Source organism: Lepidochelys kempii, chromosome 2 (assembly GCF_965140265.1).
Source record: "Lepidochelys kempii isolate rLepKem1 chromosome 2, rLepKem1.hap2, whole genome shotgun sequence".
Lineage (NCBI taxonomy): Eukaryota > Metazoa > Chordata > Testudines > Cheloniidae > Lepidochelys > Lepidochelys kempii.
In genome coordinates this window covers 33,945,641-33,967,014 of record NC_133257.1, presented here as the reverse complement: position 1 = coordinate 33,967,014, position 21,374 = coordinate 33,945,641, and the positions used below count along the sequence as shown (strand labels likewise).

At 39.4% G+C, this 21,374-nt stretch overlaps 1 protein-coding gene across 2 annotated transcripts in view; it reads right to left on the bottom strand.

Annotated features, from left to right (window-relative positions):
• ANGPT1 (angiopoietin 1) overlaps nt 1–21,374 on the bottom strand; it is a 212,699-nt gene that overhangs the window by 84,907 nt on the left and 106,418 nt on the right. For both annotated transcript variants that reach the window (XM_073330323.1, XM_073330324.1), the window contains exons 2-4: nt 21,043–21,198; nt 17,409–17,530; nt 2,386–2,618 (exon numbers count right to left, since the gene is read on the bottom strand). In XM_073330323.1, the coding sequence (XP_073186424.1) occupies nt 2,386–2,618; nt 17,409–17,530; nt 21,043–21,198 (511 nt within the window). The remainder of the gene's footprint in view (nt 1–2,385; nt 2,619–17,408; nt 17,531–21,042; nt 21,199–21,374) is intronic.

Genomic DNA, 21,374 nt, shown 5'->3' with positions numbered 1-21,374 from the left:
GAGGTGTCTAAACTTAGGCTACCAAGTCTACATTTAGACGTGTAAATAGCTTTAGCTTTCATTGAATTCAATGGGAGTTGTTTGGTGCTGAGCACTTCTGAAAATTCCCTTATCCAGGTACCTATATATGGACCCAGTAGCCTAAGTTCTGATTTTTTTGAAAATCCTGGTTCAAAGTCTTTATAAGAACCAATTGATGTCTGAAATCTCCATAATTAAGAGGAAAAATATTTTGTTTGAATCTAATTCAAGATGGCTAGAAAATCTGTTTTCAGTCTTTACAACAGCTTGCAGTTCATCTCTGTATGAAAATAATATCTCTCTCACATTGATATTAATTTCAAAATGCTCCTGAGCGCTGTTAAAACAGGCTGAGCAAAACTCTGCCAGATTTCCTTGCCAGAAGACCATAAAATACATTAGAGGATTTGAATTGCTTCACAATGCTGAACTATTGGTATGAGAGCATACTGTTTAAAAAAGATTTTATTTAATTTAAGGTGCTGAAGAACTGTTTAGCATGGAATAAGTCAAAGCAACAGAGAAAGGGAAGATTTAGAATGGACATGAGAAAAAAGCATGCCATCAATAAGATCGGAATGTGAAAAAAATCTTCCAAGGGAAGAAGATGGAATCCTAGTCACTGGAACTATTCAGATACAAGCATCACAAGGGGCATGGCAATGTTCTCAAGGGAACAAACTAGATTGGATCATCTATTAGATCTTTTTGACTCTTAGTTCTATCAGACTACAATGATGCAGGTGCCAGTTTTTTTTTACCTGCACATCTCTATGCATATACTTGCACTGGTACAGGAATCAGTTATATAATCACAAGTCACATATGCTCTGGACTTTCTCTCTAGAATGTCATCCCTCAGCCTCACTTGCCTGTTCAGCTATTGGCCCATCTTCTTTCTTCCCTTCATCTCTAAACTCTCTGAATGTGCCATTTGCTGCCTTTGCCTTGTGTGCCTCTCCTCCAACTTGCTCCTGGATTTTCTTGACAAGGTTTTTGATGACCTCTTCCTAGCCAAATCACATATCTTTAATTTCAACCTCCGCTTTGACCTCCCTGACATCCACAATATCTCCTCAACAGTCCATATAGAACACATCGACAAAGATCATCTCCCTTACTCATTGTTCTGATCATGTCATCTTCCCCTTGAATTCTCACTGGAATTTCTCTTTGAATCCATCTCCTCCTCCTCAGCAACTCTTGTCCTTGTGCTGCAAGACTCTGCTTAGCCTATCTTCTTCTGAGCCCTTTTCACACTCTGCCGCCACCTCCTCACCTCATGATGCCACCCTTTGACAAACTGTTTGTCCTTTTCTCCTACAACAACTCTATGTTTTCTTCCATGCTACTTTTGATGCATGGAATGCCTCTCCTGAGTTGGTCTGCAGGGCCTGAGAATTAAAGGTCTGAGAATTAAAATCACTCTGGAAGAAGAATTTTTTCGTGATACTACAGGAATGTGTTGACTAATAATTTCAAGCATGTTAAGCAACTAGAGATTGCCCCTCAAGAGCTAGACATCTAATAATAATACATTTTAAAATGCTTTATTAAGATGTAACCAATGATAACCCTGATGACTGGCCATATAGTCTACCCATTGCCTCTGCCATTTTTGTCTGCCTGGGTTTGGATTGTAATGTCTTCAAGGCAGAACCTATTCCATCTTCCATGTTTGTTCAGTACTTACCACACTATGGGTGCAACTGGAAACAAAGAAATAATAAAAAAAAATAGAAAAATAAGGAGAAACGTAATATTCAGAAAATATCTGAAAAACAACAAGTCATAAGGAGTCAGATCCTCCTGGGCTATAATTTGGTATCACTCAGTGGAGTCAATTTACATCAACTGAAGATTTGGCACAAGAGCTTCAACCAAAAAGTCAAACATACTTGTTGGCATCATGTTCACTCTCAGCAATATCTCAAGAACTATCCATGTTCAAATGTTTTCCTAAGCTACTTTGTCCTTGATTACCTCAGAATGTCAGAGACTCTTTTCTTTTTTGACCTATACAAGTAAATTTGACCCTCCCCTCACCAATGTGTCACTCTAGTGCCATGGTTCCCAAACTTATTCCGCCGCTTGTGCAGGGAAAGCCCCTGGCGGACCGGGCCAGTTTGTTTACCTGCCTGCGGGCCGAGGGACATACTGGCCGCTGCTTCCAGCAGCTCCCATTGGCCTGGAGCAGCGAACCGTAGCCACTGGGAGCCGTGATCAACCGAACCTGCGGACATGGCAAGTAAACAAACCGGCCCAGCCCGCCAAGGGCTTTCCCTGCACAGGTGGCGGAACAAGTTTGGGAACCACTGCTCTAGTAAGAAATTTCTGAGACTTTTAGAGATGTTACTCTCTTACCTCCTCCTTTAGAGCAAAGATTGACCAGACTGTGAACTGTGTCCATCAATTCCAGCTGTTGTTTCTGCAGGACACTGTTGTTGTTAGTTGCCTTGTTTAACTGCTTCTCTAGCTCCTGGATTATGTAACTTTGGCGTGAGACTAAGCCTTGAAGGTTCTCTTTTTCCTCCTTCAAAGTATCCAACTCTTCTTTATGCCTTTCTTCCATTTCTAATATTTTATGCTCAAGTAAACTTTAAAAAAAAAACAACAGACATTAATTAGTATTAATATACATTGGTACAGAAGCTGGTGCTGATTTTATCATTTGGTTGTATGCAGAGTTCAGCACATGAATTACTCATGTTTAAAAAAGGCAATAAACTCATGGCCATAACTTCACTTTAAAACGTTAGCCAAGGGGTTGGTATATTCCATCTAGCATCTAAACATGATTGACATCTAGGATCTCGCTTTCTAAACAGTGCAAAGTATGTTACAGGTGCAAAAGTACACGTGCTTGCATTCCTAATTTGTACACCCACCTTAGGGAATTGCATGCACAAGAGGTCGGTTATGTACCTCGCTGGAAATTTGTACATGTAGTTATCCACTTTGGGCAGATAGTTAAGCATCCAAATAAGGCATGCAGTTCCAACTATATTTTTTGCATGTGCAAAAAAGTTGTAGAGTCAACTTTGGAGTTGGAGAGGGAGAAAAGATGAACAGGGCATGGAAGTTGTTGGTGGAGTTGTTGATGGGGCAATGTGATAAGAGATGGGCTCAGTGGGGTAGGCTGGAGCAGAATTGTGTAGAGCTGTGAGCACAAGAAGGTAAAAACTTGGGAACAATGGGGAACCAGCCAAGGGATATGGAGCCAATACTAAAAAAATCTAAACAATAGTCTAATGGATTCAAGAAAGCATCTTTGAAAGAATATAAGAGAAACACAGAACAATCCCCAGACTACTTGCATCTATTTTTATCATATGGTCTCATATGGAATCCTCCCATAAGCTTTGGCTTATTAGCAGTGCATTACATTTGCAGAGCAGGAGGCTCCTAAATTGCAATCTAAGGCCTTGATCCTACAAAGACTAATGCACGCCTTGTTAGGACCAGTGCCTAAAACTGTAACTTTGTTCCCTTGTGCCATTGTCTTATGTTTTCCTCTCAAAGACTCCTGTGAACTCTTCTAATTGCTTCATATGAGACTTGATATGCTAAAATATTGAGAGAAACAAAGAAACATAGCCTGCAGTCTGTCTGATATGAAAGACACTGTCTCTTATAATAATTAAATGGAAAATTAGAGTTACAGCTGACAAATTTACACACCTTTGTAGTGAAGAAAATGATGCTGAAAATGTACTGAAAAAGAGATAGTTTAACTGGTTTGTGTCTAGGCATGCTAACAAGATATAGACATCTTATATAACCTTGGAATAATCAATCCAGTGCAAATAACTTCCAGATCATTAGAATGTAATGCATTATAGGACAACTTTAGTTAAAAATAACCCAATAATCAATTCAGTACTTTGTATAAACTTTTGTATAATTTTAATAAAATGTTGTCTCATGTCATAATCGTGATTCTCAACTTGTAGGGTCTTGGGAGATTTTAAGTGGCTTGTGAAGATGGGAAAGGAAAATTTGCACAGGTGAGCGGTACCCACTTCCATATCGCAAAGGAGTTTCTTTTCCCAAAAGGTATATTAGGAAGTCGGATTCTTAATGTGGGATCCCTATTTTGTCAAAATCACTCATAAGGAACTTTTCTTGCACAACAAAAAAATGAAGATGATGACTCATACGGTAACTCAGAGGCCTTCTGAATTCTCATTGTTTATATCTCCTCAGCCAGGAAAATCTTGAGTACAACTGTAGAAAAATAACTGATTTGCTTTCATCAAATGTTATGGCTAATTTTAGAATAAATGTATGCAAACACTTTCCCCCTCCTTGTACTCCTTCCTCTTCCCCCCGCCCCATGTTCATTTTATAAAGATCAAAAGGAGTTGTGGATGCAACAGGACAGCTAGGATATATGTAACTACCATCCTATAATCTTGTCAGTGCCGATACTTCGGCATTATTGTAGGAGTTCAGCAAATCAAGGTTTTTATTAATATTAGATAAAGAAATGAAAACCTCCCAACTGCTGAACTTCTGATCAGTGATTCTACTGTATATGCCAAAGGAGGTGTTTCTCATATCATGAACCCAACCATTGATCTCAAACTTACCAATAGGCCACTTCCTATCCAAGTTAATCCTAGATTTTATTTATTTTCTCTTTCTCCGCACCTTGGTTTTTACTGCTGGGTAATAGATGAGTGGCAAAATGCCTATTTTATTTCAGGTCATTTAAGCTAACGGAGAAATGTAATAAAATCCTTATGGAGTTGTTTCTATTAAATATCATGGGGTCTTAATGTGAGTTGTTACAAATGATAACAGTGTAAAGATTAAACTCAGACCCTGGATTTGCTGTACACACTAGAGTAATATAAAGCTTAAAGCTAAAACAAAACAAACCCCTAAGTAAATCCAATAGCAAATCTCTTTCCCCCAGACGTTATGAATTTTGCACTTAACAGGACACTCAAGGAAATATATTGTGCAAGCTTGTCCCATCCTTTTCTGTGAAAGCCAGGCAGAGCTACATAAGCAGAGTACCACTTTCTTGGCATCATCCTTGCCCCCAGCTGGAAGGGAGAAGTTGACTGATACTCAAGGCTCTTTAATCTCATTGACAAATATATAAAAAGATACAGTATATTGGAAGTTGAAGCTAGAAATATTCAAAATGAAAACAATGTGCACATTTTTAACTGTGAAGGTAGTAAACTATTTTAATACATTGCCAAAGGATGTGGTTAATTCTCCATCACTACAAGTTAAACAACACTGAATGTAGGTCTAAAAGATGGGTGCTCTAGCTCAGCTACAACTTATTCAGGAATCACTTGATGATATTCTATGCCTCATGTTATGTACTGACTAGATGATTTTAAAGGTCTCTTCTAGCCAGGGCTCATCAAAAATTTTAAGACTGAACAGTTTTCTGTTAGAAAATGATGATGCAACAAAACTTAACATTTGGCAGGAACTTGTAAATTCCATCAAAATCTTCATGGGAAATTATCAAAATGGTTCATTGCAATATGGCCGAAATGTTTCATTTTGACTTTCTCATTTCAACTTTTATGGTATATTATGTTATAATTTGTAATAATGTAACTAGTTTGAAAACGAGAATCATGCACCCTGTCTGGAACACATGTCTGTTAGGGCCATGCTGTGCGGGACAGTGGAGTAGCTGGTAGCATTCTCAAGGTTGCTAGGTTGGAATTTTTCTGGGCGGCTGAAGGGTAAGGGAAGACTAGATGCTCTCTAAATTCCCATCAGGCCACCCAGGCAGTATAGGACAGAATTTAGTTCTAACCATACAACATTTTACATCTGTGTCTATGTCTTAATGTTTTCACAGAAAAGAAGGGTTGACTGCCACAACATGGATTGCTGCATTGTTTGTTTTACATCATACGTTTCTTAACATAACAGTAAATGAATCCATGGCGATGACAGTTCACTGTGTCTTATTTATAGTAACATTGCCCATGTCAGGCAAGGAAGAATAAGATGACAATGCATAGAGCTTCCCTGTTTGGAGTCTATGCAGAGAGGCAGCCTGCAGATGTTTTATTGCTTTAGCAATAACACATCTTTATATTTATGAGGATAGTGTCAACAACATGTGGTGCAAAGATGGGGTGACATAGTGCCTGGTTACTTTATGCTTTGCTATGTAGATGAAAATAGTATTATATACTGCAAAACGAGTAAATTGTTAAGGAATGTGTATGTAGTGACCTGTATCTCTACAATGTTTTTTTCCCTAGATATAAAGGCCTCAAAGATATGAAGGACAAGAATATGCTCTGAGGACAGGTGAACTCCCTGTGACACATTCACCAATGATATAAGCCCACAGAATTTGGTTCAGTTTTGTTAAGAACCAGGGAGAACCATCTCTCAAAACTGAGCAAAACTCAAAACTTTATTTAGACTGGAGGCTTCTGCACTGACTGGTCTGAAAGGACAGAATTACCTAAATAGCATGAGAAAGGTTGCTGTCATGACCTTTCACTCCAGTGGGGCCAAAGTTTCACCCATGATTTTACAGCAAGGAAGTTCTAGAAATTGCTCACAAAAATCCTGTTTGGGGTTTTTTTAGCCTGGTGTTGAGACCAAACAATTTCAAAGAAATTCAGATAAGTTTGAAGGTTTATCAGATCCAGCCTAACTCCACAAACCTTCAAAAGTTCATTCACCATTAACAGGTTACCCTCATGGAAGGTCTGTGAACAAAGAGTTTACCAAGTTTTCAATCATCGCTGTATTTTAAAGGGGCACTAACAAAAATATTGTGGTTAAAATGAAACCAATATCAATGATTTATTATTGGTTAAGTAAAGGCCTTGTGCTCTGCAAGACAAAAAGGGGATATATAGTCTTTGTTCTAATGGACTTTACCATCCAAATGATCTATAATTGTCTACTGCAGTAATTATGCGGTACTATTCCTTGATAATGCTTTCAATCAAAATGCCATAGCTGTGACTTGAATGACTCTCTGCTCCTTTTTTTGTGTGTGAGTAGACAGAGAATATGACTTCCCTGTACACTTTTAAACCCTGTCTACTCATTAGAATGGAATAGTCGGGAAGTACAGCTAGGGCACAACACTGATAAAAATAAACCACTGCTCACTGTAAGGTTACCCTGTGAGCAAGCTGATTTTTTTACATGTTGCAGCCTTCAGCTAGGAGCTCAAATAGTCTTTCTGGTATCAGAATAATAGTATAAAGAAAAGGATATTATTGTTATTGTAGTTTACATATTGGGCCTGACCATGTTGACAGGGACTCTTTAGAGTTGTTAGGTACAATGCAGAAAAAAGCCAACTTCAATTTGCCTTACATTTTAAGCATACTTCTGTATATTGTTTATTCTGTTGGTATTAGTGTAGCCAGTAATCTATTTTCTACCATACAAATGATGTGTTACATTTATCAGGATGTAAGCCAGCAGGATAGCTCAGCATGACTGCATCATGTATAACATTATTCATAAACCTTCCTGATAATTCTAGAGAGGTTAGCAGGCCAGTACCGAAGCCAACACACAGACTTCCAGTGAGGGCCAATGTCATTTTGAAAGGTGATGAAGTAGAACATGGAGACAGCACTCTTGAAACCCTCCTGGGAAGATGGAAAGCTTTATTTAAGCAAACTGCATTGCAAGGTACACAGTGTTTTTACTAATCCAATCCAGACCATAGTATCTTAAAGGGGATTTTTACTTATATTTTGAGATGCCTCAGTTTAGATGTGCTTGGGAAGAGGGTATGAATTAGGTCAGGGAGAGGGGAATCTCTTGCATCAAAAGTTATCTTAACCGCTTGCATTAAAAGTAATCTTTAAAAAGTCTGGACATTTTAACCATAGACAGTGTGATTTACTTTGCCTTTGATCTATTCAACAGGTAAAGACAAGTATTATCATTGTACTAAGAAAAGTCTGGCCAAATATATAATTACATCCATATACAGAGGAGAGAGAGAGAGAGAGAGAGAGAGAGAGAAATGGGATTTAAATCCTTATTCTCCGGCTGTATTCTTCTAGCTGTGAGAGGTTAGAGAGAAATTTCCCCTGTGGGACAGGTTATTCTATAGTTGTCCACTACAAGTTTTCTTGAAACTCCCTGTCTAGTATCAAGCACTGGACATTGCCAGTGAAGTAGATGGAGCACTGATCTGGTGTGGTATTACCTATATTCCCATATTTCTTTAAATCCAGTAAAATGCTGGGGCCTCATTCTCTACTTCATTTCATCTGTTGAAGTCAATGGAATTACAGTAAGGAATAGGAAATAAAGCTCGTATAATGGAGTAGAAAAATCAAGCTCTTCTTGAAAACCAAACATTGAAACCAAAATGTGTGTCTAAAACTCCACCCAGTGGCACTGTGTTTCTCATTACTTCTGGCACACAAGAGTGGAGGTAGTGTCCAATAAAAGTATTCCTGGAGAAATTATCATAATCTTCCTTGTATATGGTCTGACTGTTCTTGTGCTGAATCTGCTAACACTTGTCTGCTTAAACATTTGTCTGCTTAAACAAACTTCACTTGGTTTACCTATTCCTGTGTAATGCCTAGATTGGCAAGTCTGCTATGTCTATACTCATTTCTCTGATTCTCCTTTTTCCTCCGGCAGTTGCATACTAAATGAGATAGCAGGCAATCAATTATGAGCATCGGTAACCCTGCATCCCCCTCAAAAAAGGTTTAAAGTGAAAGCACTGAAAGCAAGGAACATTCTCAAAATGTAACACATTATTTTAAAATGTCTTGTGGAAGAATAAGTTGCACTGACGTAAACAATCATTTATATTTACAGTTATTGGGAAACCACAATATTAAGGACTTGTCTATACAATGAGTTAGTGCGTGAGTATAGTGAGTATAGTGAGTATAGTGCTTTGCTATAGGTTCACACCCTAGCTTGCTGTGTACTAACTCACCATGTAGATGAGCCTTCAGTTATTACATTTCACAAGATCATCCAATATGTACTATATGATTGTGGGACAAATTGCAGTGGGTGTTGTATATGTACATAGTAAGAGACTCTCCCTGTTCAAAAGAGCTTAGAATCTAAAAAGACAAGATAGATAAAGGAAGGAGAGGTTACTTTGTATAGTGACTGGAGTTCTTGGAGATATTTATCCCTATAGGTACTCCACTTCTATGGTTGCCAATTTTGGTTGGACGTATTTCTGGAGTTTTCATTACATGACATAATCTTTAATTAAACATTCATCTTTAATTCCTGGAGACTCCAGGGCAATCCTGGAGGGTTGGCAACCCTATCCACTTCAGACACGCATTCACTCCGTGCACCTTTGATCAGAGATTTTTTGTTTCAGTGCCCATTTGGTTTGCTAATGTGCTATTATGGCATATGTGTATACCAAGGGTATACAGAGCAGCATGGATGAACTTTCCTCATTTCCTTATCTACTGCAAAGTCCCATGACCCACGACTCCGAGGCAGAGGGGAAGGAGGCCTAGTAGTAGAGCACACATAGGGACAAACATCTTGAAAAAATTCCAGTTACTGTACAAGGTAAGTAAACTCTTTGTAACATTACCCAGGGTATAACCTGGACTGCTGAACAGCTGTTTCCCCTCAGTTCTCCAGCCTTTTACACTGCTTTGCTGTGAGAGCAACCACTCCTGATCTGCTCCGCAAACAGCCTCTAGCATGTAAATTACTCCCAGCCGAATTATATGAATGCTCTAGTCAGACACTGCTGAATTATATTGCAGAGTGACAACAGAAAATCCCAAGTCACAGACTTGTCACCAGGAATGTAAATCTTGCAGTACACAGCTCTTTTCTTTTGGATAATACAAGCTCATAGAAAGTCTGTCATTTCATTAATAAAAGAAGATATGCACAAACCCTGATATCTCAAATGGAGGTTCCCAAACATTTGAATTCAAACACACTGGTTTAGATAAAACAATTAAACAAGTTTATTAACTAAAGAAAGATAGGTTTTAAGTGATTACAGGTAATGAGGCATAAAAGTCCGAATTGGTGACAAAGAAACTAAAAGGTAAAACACAACTAACATGTAATTTAACAAGCTAAGTGAATTCAAAGTGAAATGTCTCTCTCACCACATGCTTTTGCAGTCTCGCTGGTTGGAATCCTTTCAACCAAGACTGTCTCTTTGCCTTTCATGTATTGTGGCTGTTGTGAGCAGAGAGAAAGGTAGGAGTATTTTGGGGCCTCTCTTCCCATTTCTCATAGTTCTCTTTTCCCTTTGAAGATCATCTTCAGCTGGGTTCAGGAGACAGGTTGTCTGAGAGATGGGAAACTGCAGCTGTTTTCTTTGCCAATATGTAAATTTCTTGCTCACATCCTTCTTCCTGCCAAAGAATGGCCACTTAACCAAGGGATAGTCCATTTGATTTTGTTGACATCTGGCTGAGGTGTTGGCTAGCTTTTTGTCTCTAGGGAACTGGTCTGAAGCTGTTCTCCAGACTTGGAACATATCTTATACAGCGGAATTTTACAACTTTCTATACAATGTTACCACACATATTTTACCAGGACAATAATGTTCAGCAGATTCTGAGTTTTCAAATGATACCTCACAAGGCATACTTTATACAAAAAGTATCATAGGCTTGTAAAAAGGGTGAACATAGGAGTAAAGACTGTCACACTCTCCTTTTTTATGCCCTTTTTTTTATGCAAGGCCCCTATAGGTGCTCCACTTCAAGTGATTCATGAGCAGTACTCTCTGAAAGAGATGGGAGCTTTGAAGCCAGACCTAAGAGTGACAACAGAACTGCAGTATCAAAAGCAGCATCTGCCTTAGAAGCGTGCATGAAAACATAGTGTTCGGGAAGATGTGAACGGAAGCCCAAGTGGCACCTCTGCAAATTTCTGCAATTGGTATGTCTTTTAACAGTGCCATGAATGTAGACTGACATCTGGTAGAATAGGCTATTATTGTAGGAGGGTGCTGAACTTTAACAGTCTCATAGCAAGAGAAGATGCATCCCAAATCCCACTTTGATAGTCTTTGGATGAAAATTGTGGATCCTTTAGTTCTGTCCACAAAAGCAACAGTCTGAGAGACTTTCTAATTGGTTTGATTCTGTCCAAATAGAAGGCTAATGCTCTTCTAACATCTGAGTTGTGGAGGGTGGCTTCCTCCTTGTTTTGATGTGGGTTAGGGAAGAAAGATGACCTGACTGATATGGAATTCTGAGGATATTTTAGGTTAAAACTTGGGATGTGGCTAAAGGAAATCTTTCCACTTGTAGAAACCTGTAAAGGGGGGAATGTGCCACTAATGGCCCTGGTTCTTCAATTCATTGGGCAGAGGTTACAGGCACTAAAAAGGCCATCTTCATAAGCAAGTGTAGATAGGAGCACTTTTCTAGTGGCTCAAAGTTTGGTTTCATGAAACAATTGTGGACCAAATTTAAATCCCACATTGTGGTGGGCTTTCTGTTTTGTGGGAAAAGGTTAATCAACCCTTTAATGAACCTGGAAGTCTTGGAGTGGGCAAATGCTGAAAACTCCTCCACGGAGAATGGAAGACTATGATAACCACTAAATGAACCTTAATGGAATTTAGAGGAAATCTAGGCTTCTTCAAATTCAACAGGTAATCTACATTAGCTCAGAGGGAAGAACAGACAGGAAAGACTTGTTGTTGTTGTATACATCAATGCCAAAATCTCTTCCATTTTTGCAGATAAGTCTTCATGGTGGAGTCCTTTCTGCTGTTTAACAAAACCTGTGGCACTTCTGTGGAACAGAAAACTTCTGTCCCAGAGGACCATTAGGAAAAAAACCTCTGAGCTGCAGAATGTTCACATCAGGGTAGAGAACCCTACCTGAGTCCTGATTTAACAAGTAGGGAATAATTGGAAGTTGTAATGCTAGGTAAGAAGTGAGATGAATCAAGCCAAGGGTTGATTCAGAGCTGTTTGACAATACTGAGCCTGGGATCCCATGACAGCAATCTTGAATTCATGGCGTGAGTAGTGTTTACAACCAAAGAGATCTAGACATTTCATCTTTATCATGATGTTGCTTTAGAATGATGTTGCCTGCCACACTTGTTGATGGCATCAGCAACCAAAAAGTTTGAATTTTTATTTACACACCCTCCACCAGAGTAGTTAGCTGGAACATAAGAGCTTTTGGTTGTCTCTTTTACATGCTGGGAGTATGGTGGCTGGGGTTTGCCAGATAGCTTTGGCAGGTTCAAGCACGGCTTTGTTCATATATGTGGCCACTCTTCTTGAACCTTCTCTAAAAGGATCTGAAGTGATTTGGTGATCCTTTTCATAAGCTCCTGAAATTGTATAAAAATCATCTGCACAACAACTGAGGGAAGGGGGCATCACAGTCTCATCTGGTAAGTATAAGGAGATATGAGTTTGTGGTGTTACTTCTTTATCAGCTCTCACCTCTTGTCCCTTGAAAGACTCATCTTGGTTTGAGATTGTTGATGAATAGGTCTAGCAGGAGACTGTTTCCTGTGGTGATCCCCATATGTAGTTGGGAGCTCTACAAAACTGTTGACAATAAGCACCCTATGGGCCCCAGTATGGCCACTGAGGGGTCCATAAGGAACGGGAGGGGCAACCAGTGTTGCTCATACCAGGACAGATAATCAAGATCATGAGTCTGTCTGGGTCTAGAAGTCTCTCAGAAAAAATGTCTGAAGAGATGGCTGTAGGCTGATAACAAGGTGATCCCTGTACTGAAATATGAGAGTCAAAGAGATGTCCTCAGCCTAGTCCCAGGGGGAAACAGACAGTGGTGGCATTGATTGTCTGTCCCTTTTTGACAATACTGGTGAGAAAGGAAGTACCAGAGAATGGAATGGTTTAATGGCCTAGAACTTTCCGGTACCAATAGACTTTTTCTGGATCTACTCTTGAACGCTGAACAGATTTTAGATGGGATGTGCATATCTCCCAAACAATGGATGCGACAAGAATAGGTTGTCACAGACCAGGATAGGTTCCTGAGAAGGGAAGCAGCAGTTGAATCCAAAGGTCCCAGGCATATTCTGGGGAAACAACTCCTGAGAGGAGGACCTGTCACACAAATGGTAAGATGGGGATGGGAGGAGTAACAGGGTTGTTTAACTAAATAAAAACCCCTTGAAAAAATAAAATGAAGAATATTAAAAATAAAACTAGAACTATAGTAGACTAAAACCAAAACAAACAGTAGAAGTAAGCTATGCATGGAGAAATCTAGAAATGGGCACCATAATATACTCTGTTTCAGGCCAAGGTGGTCAAGAAAGAACTGAAGGAGGTTTGTTTGTGCTGATCTATGTTCCATTGCTAAGGGGAATGAGGGTACCAAGGGTATATGTGAAGAGCAAATGGGCACGGCCACTGAAAATTCCTGATCAAAGGTGTACGGGGCATATACGCACCTGAAATGGAGCACCCACTGGGACATTATTCGAAAAAGTAGTATTATACCCATTTTATTGATGGGGAATGGAGGCACAGAAAAATTAAGTGGGACTAGTCATGTACTGAAATAGAAACTTGTGCATAAGTGATTGCAGGATCGGGACCTAAATGACTTGTCCAGTGTCACACAAGTGACAGAACTAGAAATTAAACCCAGATCTCCTGAGTCCCAATCCAGGGCCTTAACTACATGAGAATGATTAGAGGACTGGAAAACATGCTTTATAGTGATAGACTCAAGGAACTCAATCTGTTTAGGATAACAAAGAGAAGGTTAAAAGGTGACTTGATCAGAGTCTGTAAGTACCTACGTAAGGAACAGAAATTTAATAATGGACTCCTCACTCTAGCAGACTAGAAGTTGAAGCTAGACACATTCAGACTGGAAATAGGGTGCACATTTTTAACAGTGAAAGTAATTAACTATTGGAACAATTTAGTCAGTGTCACGGTGGACTCTCTGTCCCTGGCAATTTTTAAATCAAGATTGGATGTTTTTCTAAAAGATCTGCCATAGTTCAAACAGGAATTAATTCAGGGCAGTTCTATGGCTTCTGTTATACAGAAGGCCGGACTGAATGAGCACAGTGGCCCATCTGGCTTTAGAATCTATGAACCACAACACCATCCTTCCTTTCAGCTACTAAAAGAGTCGGTGACAGAACCCAGAAGTCCTCACTCCAGGTCCCTGCTTTAATCACTAGACCACATTCCTTCCTATTTTTCTGTTTGCCCTATACAGCAATGTTTCTAAAGGGAGACAATACAATTTAAATGTTGCTTTTCAACACATTCTTTATTTCCATATACAAACTCATACTATTTCATCATGTCACAGACCATTTCATCATGAATGTCAGTGTAGCCACCCAAAGGTCAAGTCAAGTCAAGTTTATTTACTGCCACACATGCCTTGCACCCTGACACATTGTTAAGATACATAAATAAAGAAAGAACATTAAATACACAAGACATCACATAAATGACTCTGTCCCTTGCACATTCTAAATAAATACTTGCAGCTAAGCAGATAATGGCAATACAATTATTTGTTCAGTCAATTAAAAGTGAAATTAAAACATACATATTTCCAATTTTATAAATCTATGAAACTCATTTAGTCAATGCTCAATTCAATTCAACTTCTTCTCAATCAAAAATGTATGCACAAATAATTATTAGATTTGATTATTTGCCAACATTCACAACAAATACTATTGACAATGAATTATTTGACCATTTCTGCAAAGGCATCAAAATTAGCAATCATTTCTTTATAATAATGCACTCTCAGGGGCATCTTTTCCTTTCTCCACCATCATCAGTTTCCTCTCCTTCTATCTTCCAATAGTTTGTTGCCATTGCTCATTATGTGATCCATCTAATTTTGTAGATTCATAGATTTTAAGGCTGGAAGGGACCATTGTGATAATCTAATCTGAACTCATGTATAACACAGATCATAGGACTTCCCTGAATTAAGCCTGCTTCAAGTCCAATCATTGTGGCTGAACTTCAGCATATCTACTAGAAAAACATCCAATCTTGATTTAAGGATTTTCAGTAACACAGAATCCACCACAACCCTTGGTAAATTGTCCCAATGGTTAATACTCCTCACTGTTAAAAATGTGCACCGTATTTCTAATCTGAATTTGTCTAGCTTCAGCTTTCAGCCATTGGATCTTATTATACCTTTGTCTGTTAGATTAAAGAGCCCTCATTTCTGTTCCCCTTGTAGGTACTTGCAGACTGTGATCAAGTCACCCCTTAAGATAAACTAAAGAAATTGAGCTACTGGAGTGTCTCAGTATAAGGAATTTTTCCAATCCTTTAATCATCCTTGTATCTCTACTCCAGTTTTCAGCATCCTTCTTGAATTGTGGACACCAAAAACGGACACAGTATTTCAACAGTGATTGCACCAGTGTCAAATACAGAGATATAAGAACCTCCACACTGCTAGTGAATATTACTCTGTTTATTTATACAAGGATTGCTCAGCTCTTTTGACCACAGCATCTCACTGGGCGCTCATATTCAGCTGATTATATCTGAGGACAGCCAAGTCCTTTTCAGAGTCACTTTTTCCCAGAGAGAGTCTCCCATCCAGTAAGTATGCCTGCATTCTTTGCTCCTAAATGTACACCCTGACATTTGGCAGCATCAAAACACATATTGTTTGATTATGCCCAGCTTACCTATCATACCAGATCAGTCTGTTTCAGTGACCTTTCCTCCTCATTATTTACCGCTTCCCCCAATCCTTGTGTCATCCACAACTGATATCAGTAACAAATTTATGTTTTCTGCCCAGTCATCGATAAAAATGTTAAACAGTGTTGTGCCAAGAACTGATCGATGCGTGACCCAACTAGAAACATCCATTCAATGATTATTCCCTATATACAGTTACATTTTGAGATCTATCAGTTAGCCAATTTTTAATTTATTTAATGTGTGACATATTTATTTTGCATTGTTCTTGTTTTATAATTAAAATATAATGCAATACCAAGAAAAATGCCTTACAGGAGTATAAGTATACTACATCAGTGCTTTCAATCAATCTTGTAATCTTATCCAAAAATGATATCAAATTAGTTTGATAAAATCTAATTCCCATAAACCCATATTGATTGACATTAATTATATGACCTCTTTTAATACTTTATTAATTGAGTCCCATATCAGCTGTTCCATTATTTTGTCCAAGGTTGATGTCAGGCTGATGGGCCTATAAGTTACCCTGGTCATCCGACTTACCCTTTTAAAATATTGGCACAACATTAGATTTCTTCCAGTCGTCTGGAACTTCTCTGGTGTTCAAGACTTATCGAAAATCAACATTAATAGTCCAGAGAGCTCCTCAACCAACTTTTTAAAAACTCTTGGGTGCAAGTTATCTGCTGATTTAAAAATTTCTAAGTTTAATAGCTATTATTCAAAACCATCCTTAGCTACTATTGAAATGGTAAGTATTTAATCATCATCATCATCATCATCTCTTTTTCCCAAAAATAGATAATAGAACTATTTATTGAACACGTCTACCTTTTTCTGCATTATTATGGACAATTCTACCATTTCCATCTAGTAATGGACCAGTACCATGGTTAAAATTCCTTTTGTTCCTGACATACTTTAAAAACTCCTTCTTGTTGTCAATTTAGATTTTAGGCTCTTCAGGGCAGGAACCTTTTATTTTATTTTTCTGTGAAATGTCACTCATGCCTCTGGTGCCAGACACATAATAAACTATAACCCTACTGTGCATCCCTGCACAAACCTTAGTTCATTTTTGACTCCATGAACCCAGATGGCTGCTATGACATGGAGTGCTTCTTGCATGTAACCCCGAAGTTATATTATTTCTTTCACACCCAAATTTAGAGGACTAGCTACTGTCTCCTTACTGCTCTATAGTGTTAAAGAGGGGGCAAAATTCTCCTCAGCTTCTGGACTACAGTCAGATCTCCAATGTACATCCTTCAGTCATTACATATGTAGTGTCCCATTGCTATAAGGAGGAGTTCTGCATACAGAACAGGTACTAACTAAATTGGAGTGCAACACTAAGGATTGAAGAGAAAAATTTAGCCCATAACATGGTAGTTCTTCCACTTCAATATTATAAATGTACTTCGGAAGACTTCTCTTTTCCTTATGCCTTTTCACCCAGTTATGTATATTTAATTGTCTGAAAACTTAAGGGACTACCACACCTTAGTACCATATAGAATTGGTTTTGCTGATTTGCTGATATTTCCTTATGCTTCCCAGTATCTGTCAATCTAGATTTTACTTAGACTTTCCATCTACATGTTTTTGTTTATTCAAGGCTCAGAACAACCATTTGCCCCAGCGGTTTAAAGGAGTAGAATTGGAAAGTATTTGTGGTAAACACAGAAAGCATTTAAGGGGTTAATAATTTTCTCTCACCTGTTTTTCTCATGAATTTTCAGTATTTCATGTGTCTGCTGCAGAAGTTGTTTTTCCAGCTTGTAAGTAGATAATGAATTTTCCAGCAGCTGAATTTCAAGACGGGATGTTTGATTTAGTACCTTAAGGATAAATAAAAGCGTTAAAACTTGCAATGTTCTAGTATTACCATTCTGAAGACTTGAACAATGAGTTACATGTTTATTCTACTTTATGTCAGCTTGCATGATGTCTAATTGAAATGGTCAGTTCATGTTTTAAAATATGTTTTAAACATGGGGCCAGATCCTGACCTGGTGTAAATTGAAGTCAGTGGAGCTGTGCTGGTAAACACAGGCTGAAGTGCTGGCCCCATATTTGTTGCAGAATAATAATATGCCATTAAAAGGAGGGAAACTGTATACAAAACCTCAGATTAAAGATATACAACACATAAATAGATCATAAGAGTACTTGGACAGCATTTGAACACATGCCAAACTGTTGCATATGATGTTTTGTAACTAGAGCTTCTATGACAGAATTCCCTCAAGATTTCTCTTTTTGCAATGTTGGCATGCACTCAGTATCTGCATACGTCAGGGTGGACAAACTACGACCCGCGGGCCACTTCCGTACCATGAGATGTTTTAATTTGGCTCTTGAGCTCCCGCCGGGAAGTGGGATCTGGGGTTTGCCCCGCTCCGCGCAGCTCCCAGAAGCAGCAGCATGTCCCCTCTCCGACTCCTATGCATAGGGGCAGCCAGGGGGCTCCACACGCTGCCCCCGCTCCAAGTGCCACCCCCGCAGGTCCTATTGGCTGGGAATCGCAGCCAATGGGAGCTGTAGGGGCGGCTCCTGCAGATGGGGCACGTGCAGAGCTGCATGACCGCGCCTCCATGTAGGAGCCAGAGGGGAACATGCTGCTGCTTCTGGGAGCTGCTTGAGGTAAGCACCACTCAGAGCCTGCACCCCTGACCCCCTCTCACACTCCAACCCCCTCCCCCAGTCCTGATCCCCCTCCCAGCCTCCGAATCCCTTGGTCCCAGCCTGGAGCACCCTCCTATACCCCAAACCCCTCATCCCTGGCCCCACCCCCTCAGAGCCCATACCCCCAGCCAGAGCCCTCATCCCACCACCCCGCATCCCAATCCCTTGCCCCAGCCCTGATCCCTCTCCTGCACCCCAAACCTCTCATCCACAGCCCCACCCCAGAGCCCTCACCCCCAGCTGGAGACCTCACTCCCTCCCACACCCCAGCCCCAATTTTGTGAGCATTCATGGCCCACCATACAATTTCCATGTCTAGATGTGGCCCTTGGGCCAAAAAGTCAATTCGGCTTACGTCAATTCCATTGCATCGTTACACAGATTGTGTAACTAATAGAGGCCCTGATCCTGCAAGTTGTTCCATGCAGTTGTCTTTGATTTCACTGGGGCTCTGTGCAGGGTCAAGGATCTGCCCTCATGGAACAATTTACAGATTCAGGCCCTAATGGGTATAATTGAAATGGCAATGACATTTTTAAATGGAAAGTAACAGATTCTAGCAACTCAAGTATATTTTTGCAGCTCAGAAATTAAATGAAAAAGGAAATATTCAGTCAGAATGACAGTAATAGTTTCTTACATTGATGTGGCAACTTCCATCCCACCAGGTTCTAAAGCATGTTATCTACAAGAATACATATAAGAGAGGGAAGACCACTGCTGAAATGCAAGCACTGAAATGAATGCAGTGTCAATTTAAAAGTGCACAATAACACTATAAAAAAGATTTTTAGATGGGTAATTGTCAATATCATCATGTGATTCTATGGCAATGCTTCCCCATAGAATCTACCTTACGTGAGAAAGCACAAAGCAGAAGACTCAGTCTAATAATGTCTCCATTTATTTGAAAATTTTAAGACCCATTCTGAGATGCCTTTTCTGCCTTAGATGGGAGGTATGCCATGGAGAAGTGAAGGTAGGACAAGAAGTCATGGGCTTAATCAACAGCAAGGGAGAGTTAGGTTAGATATTATGAAAAAAATCTAACTATAAGGGTAGCTAAACTGTGGAACAGCTTCTAAGGGAGGTTGTGGAATCCTCCCTCATTGGAGGTTTTTAAGAACAGGTTGGACAAACACCAGTCAGGGATGGGATATGTTTACTTGGTCCTGCCTCTGAGCAGGGGGCTGGACTTATTGCCCTCACAGGGTGTCTTCCAGCCCTATATTTCTAAGATTCTATTATTCTAAGTGGGGCAGAGCCAAGGCTCCACTGCTCCCTGCCCTTTCCCACCCATCTGCGTCAGGAGGGAGTAAATGGGCACATAGCACCCACTGCACCCTGAGCAGACCCAAAGTCTAGGTAGCGCATGCAGAGGCATAAGGAAGCATTTCTACACCCCATTGTTCCCCTGCAGAGCATGTAGTTCAAAGTCAAAATCTAGACTTGTATTGTTGCAGTTCGATACTAGACTGCTATGTGTAACGCTATGTGCAACAGAACAGATTTGCTCCAACATTTTCATGAATCTATACTCCGTTACATAAAAGCTAAGGTCATTTGAGAAGGTGACTTTTATTAACCAATGTATGAAAAAAGCAGCTGAGTAAGACTGTTTTGTCATCACCATGTGCATATCATCTCTAGCTAGAGTAAATTAAGTGTCCTCCCTTTGGTAATTGCTATTGTTCTTCTTTATATTGTAATGTGATTATGTAATAATTTGGGAATGATATTGTAAACTTGGGTCAGGACTTGAGTGCAAACAGTATGATCTATCTCAAACAGTTTGCTACAACAAACCAAATAAATACAACACATGAATACATTTGTTATAAATAAACAGTTTGAATGCATTGCAACTGTCAAAGATACCACAGACTACAAATTGCAAGGGGAAGTCCTTGGAGAAAGAAAAAATAATGTAATGTGAACTGTAAACTGATAGAAAAGTCAAAAGAAAAGAATTAGTATATACTGCCCTATGATAAGCATTAGACCTCAGCTGATACGGTATTCTGGATAAATTGCTGGTTATAAGAACAGCACATTTGTCCACTAGTTTGCATTGAAGTTATTAATACTCAATACCATGGGGGGGTGGGGGGAGCCCTCTGTAAGCTATGTTCTTTGAAATGGTCTTATATTCATGCCACATTGTAAAACTTTGTAGAATAACAAATTGTACAACTACATAGCACTTGACAAATGCATGAATGTTTGTCCCTCTCTCTTGGACCTGTAAAAAACTCCACATGTACAATACTTTTCAAATGTCTGGAAACATGTCAGAGAAAATAAATAACATTTCTCAAAATAAAGTGGCAAGTAATAACGTAGATCAAAGGAGGTATTTTAACCTAAAATTATTTATTTAGCTTGACACTTGTATCATTCACTGTTGGTAGCTGGGCTGTTTATTTGAAAGCAAATGCTTGTTAGTTTTTTGGTCAATCCAGCCTGACAAACACATAAAAAAGCTAAATATACCAACCAATCCTCATTAAGTATAAAGAAAAATACATAACAAGAATCAATCATCATTGCTGTTGCTACCAATAAACAGAAAGTGTTGAAATCTACTTTGTGATGATGTGGTAAAAGGAGGTGGTGGGGAAGGTTCTCCACCGTAAATTCTTAGAATATGGCCCTCGGGACCGACCTGGGTTTCAACATCTGTGAGTTTTCTCGTCTGCTCTGCTGTCTGACTTAGGAGACTGGTTCCTATCTCAAGCATGGTGGCTGTGTGGTTCTGAACTGCACTCTGCTGTATCTGGGCCATCTCCAACTTCATATTTTCCACAATGTAGTTCTCGAGCTGTGAAAGAGAAAAGGTAACAACAAGGGCATTTTAAGGAAAAGGTATCAGTTGTGCACACTTGTAATGATTAGCTAGAAATCCTATTGTAAGAAGAAGTTTCAGATCTCTCACCGAGGCCATCCCTTCCCATCATTCTGTGCATGGCACTTCTTCTGAAGTCAATGGGAGATAAA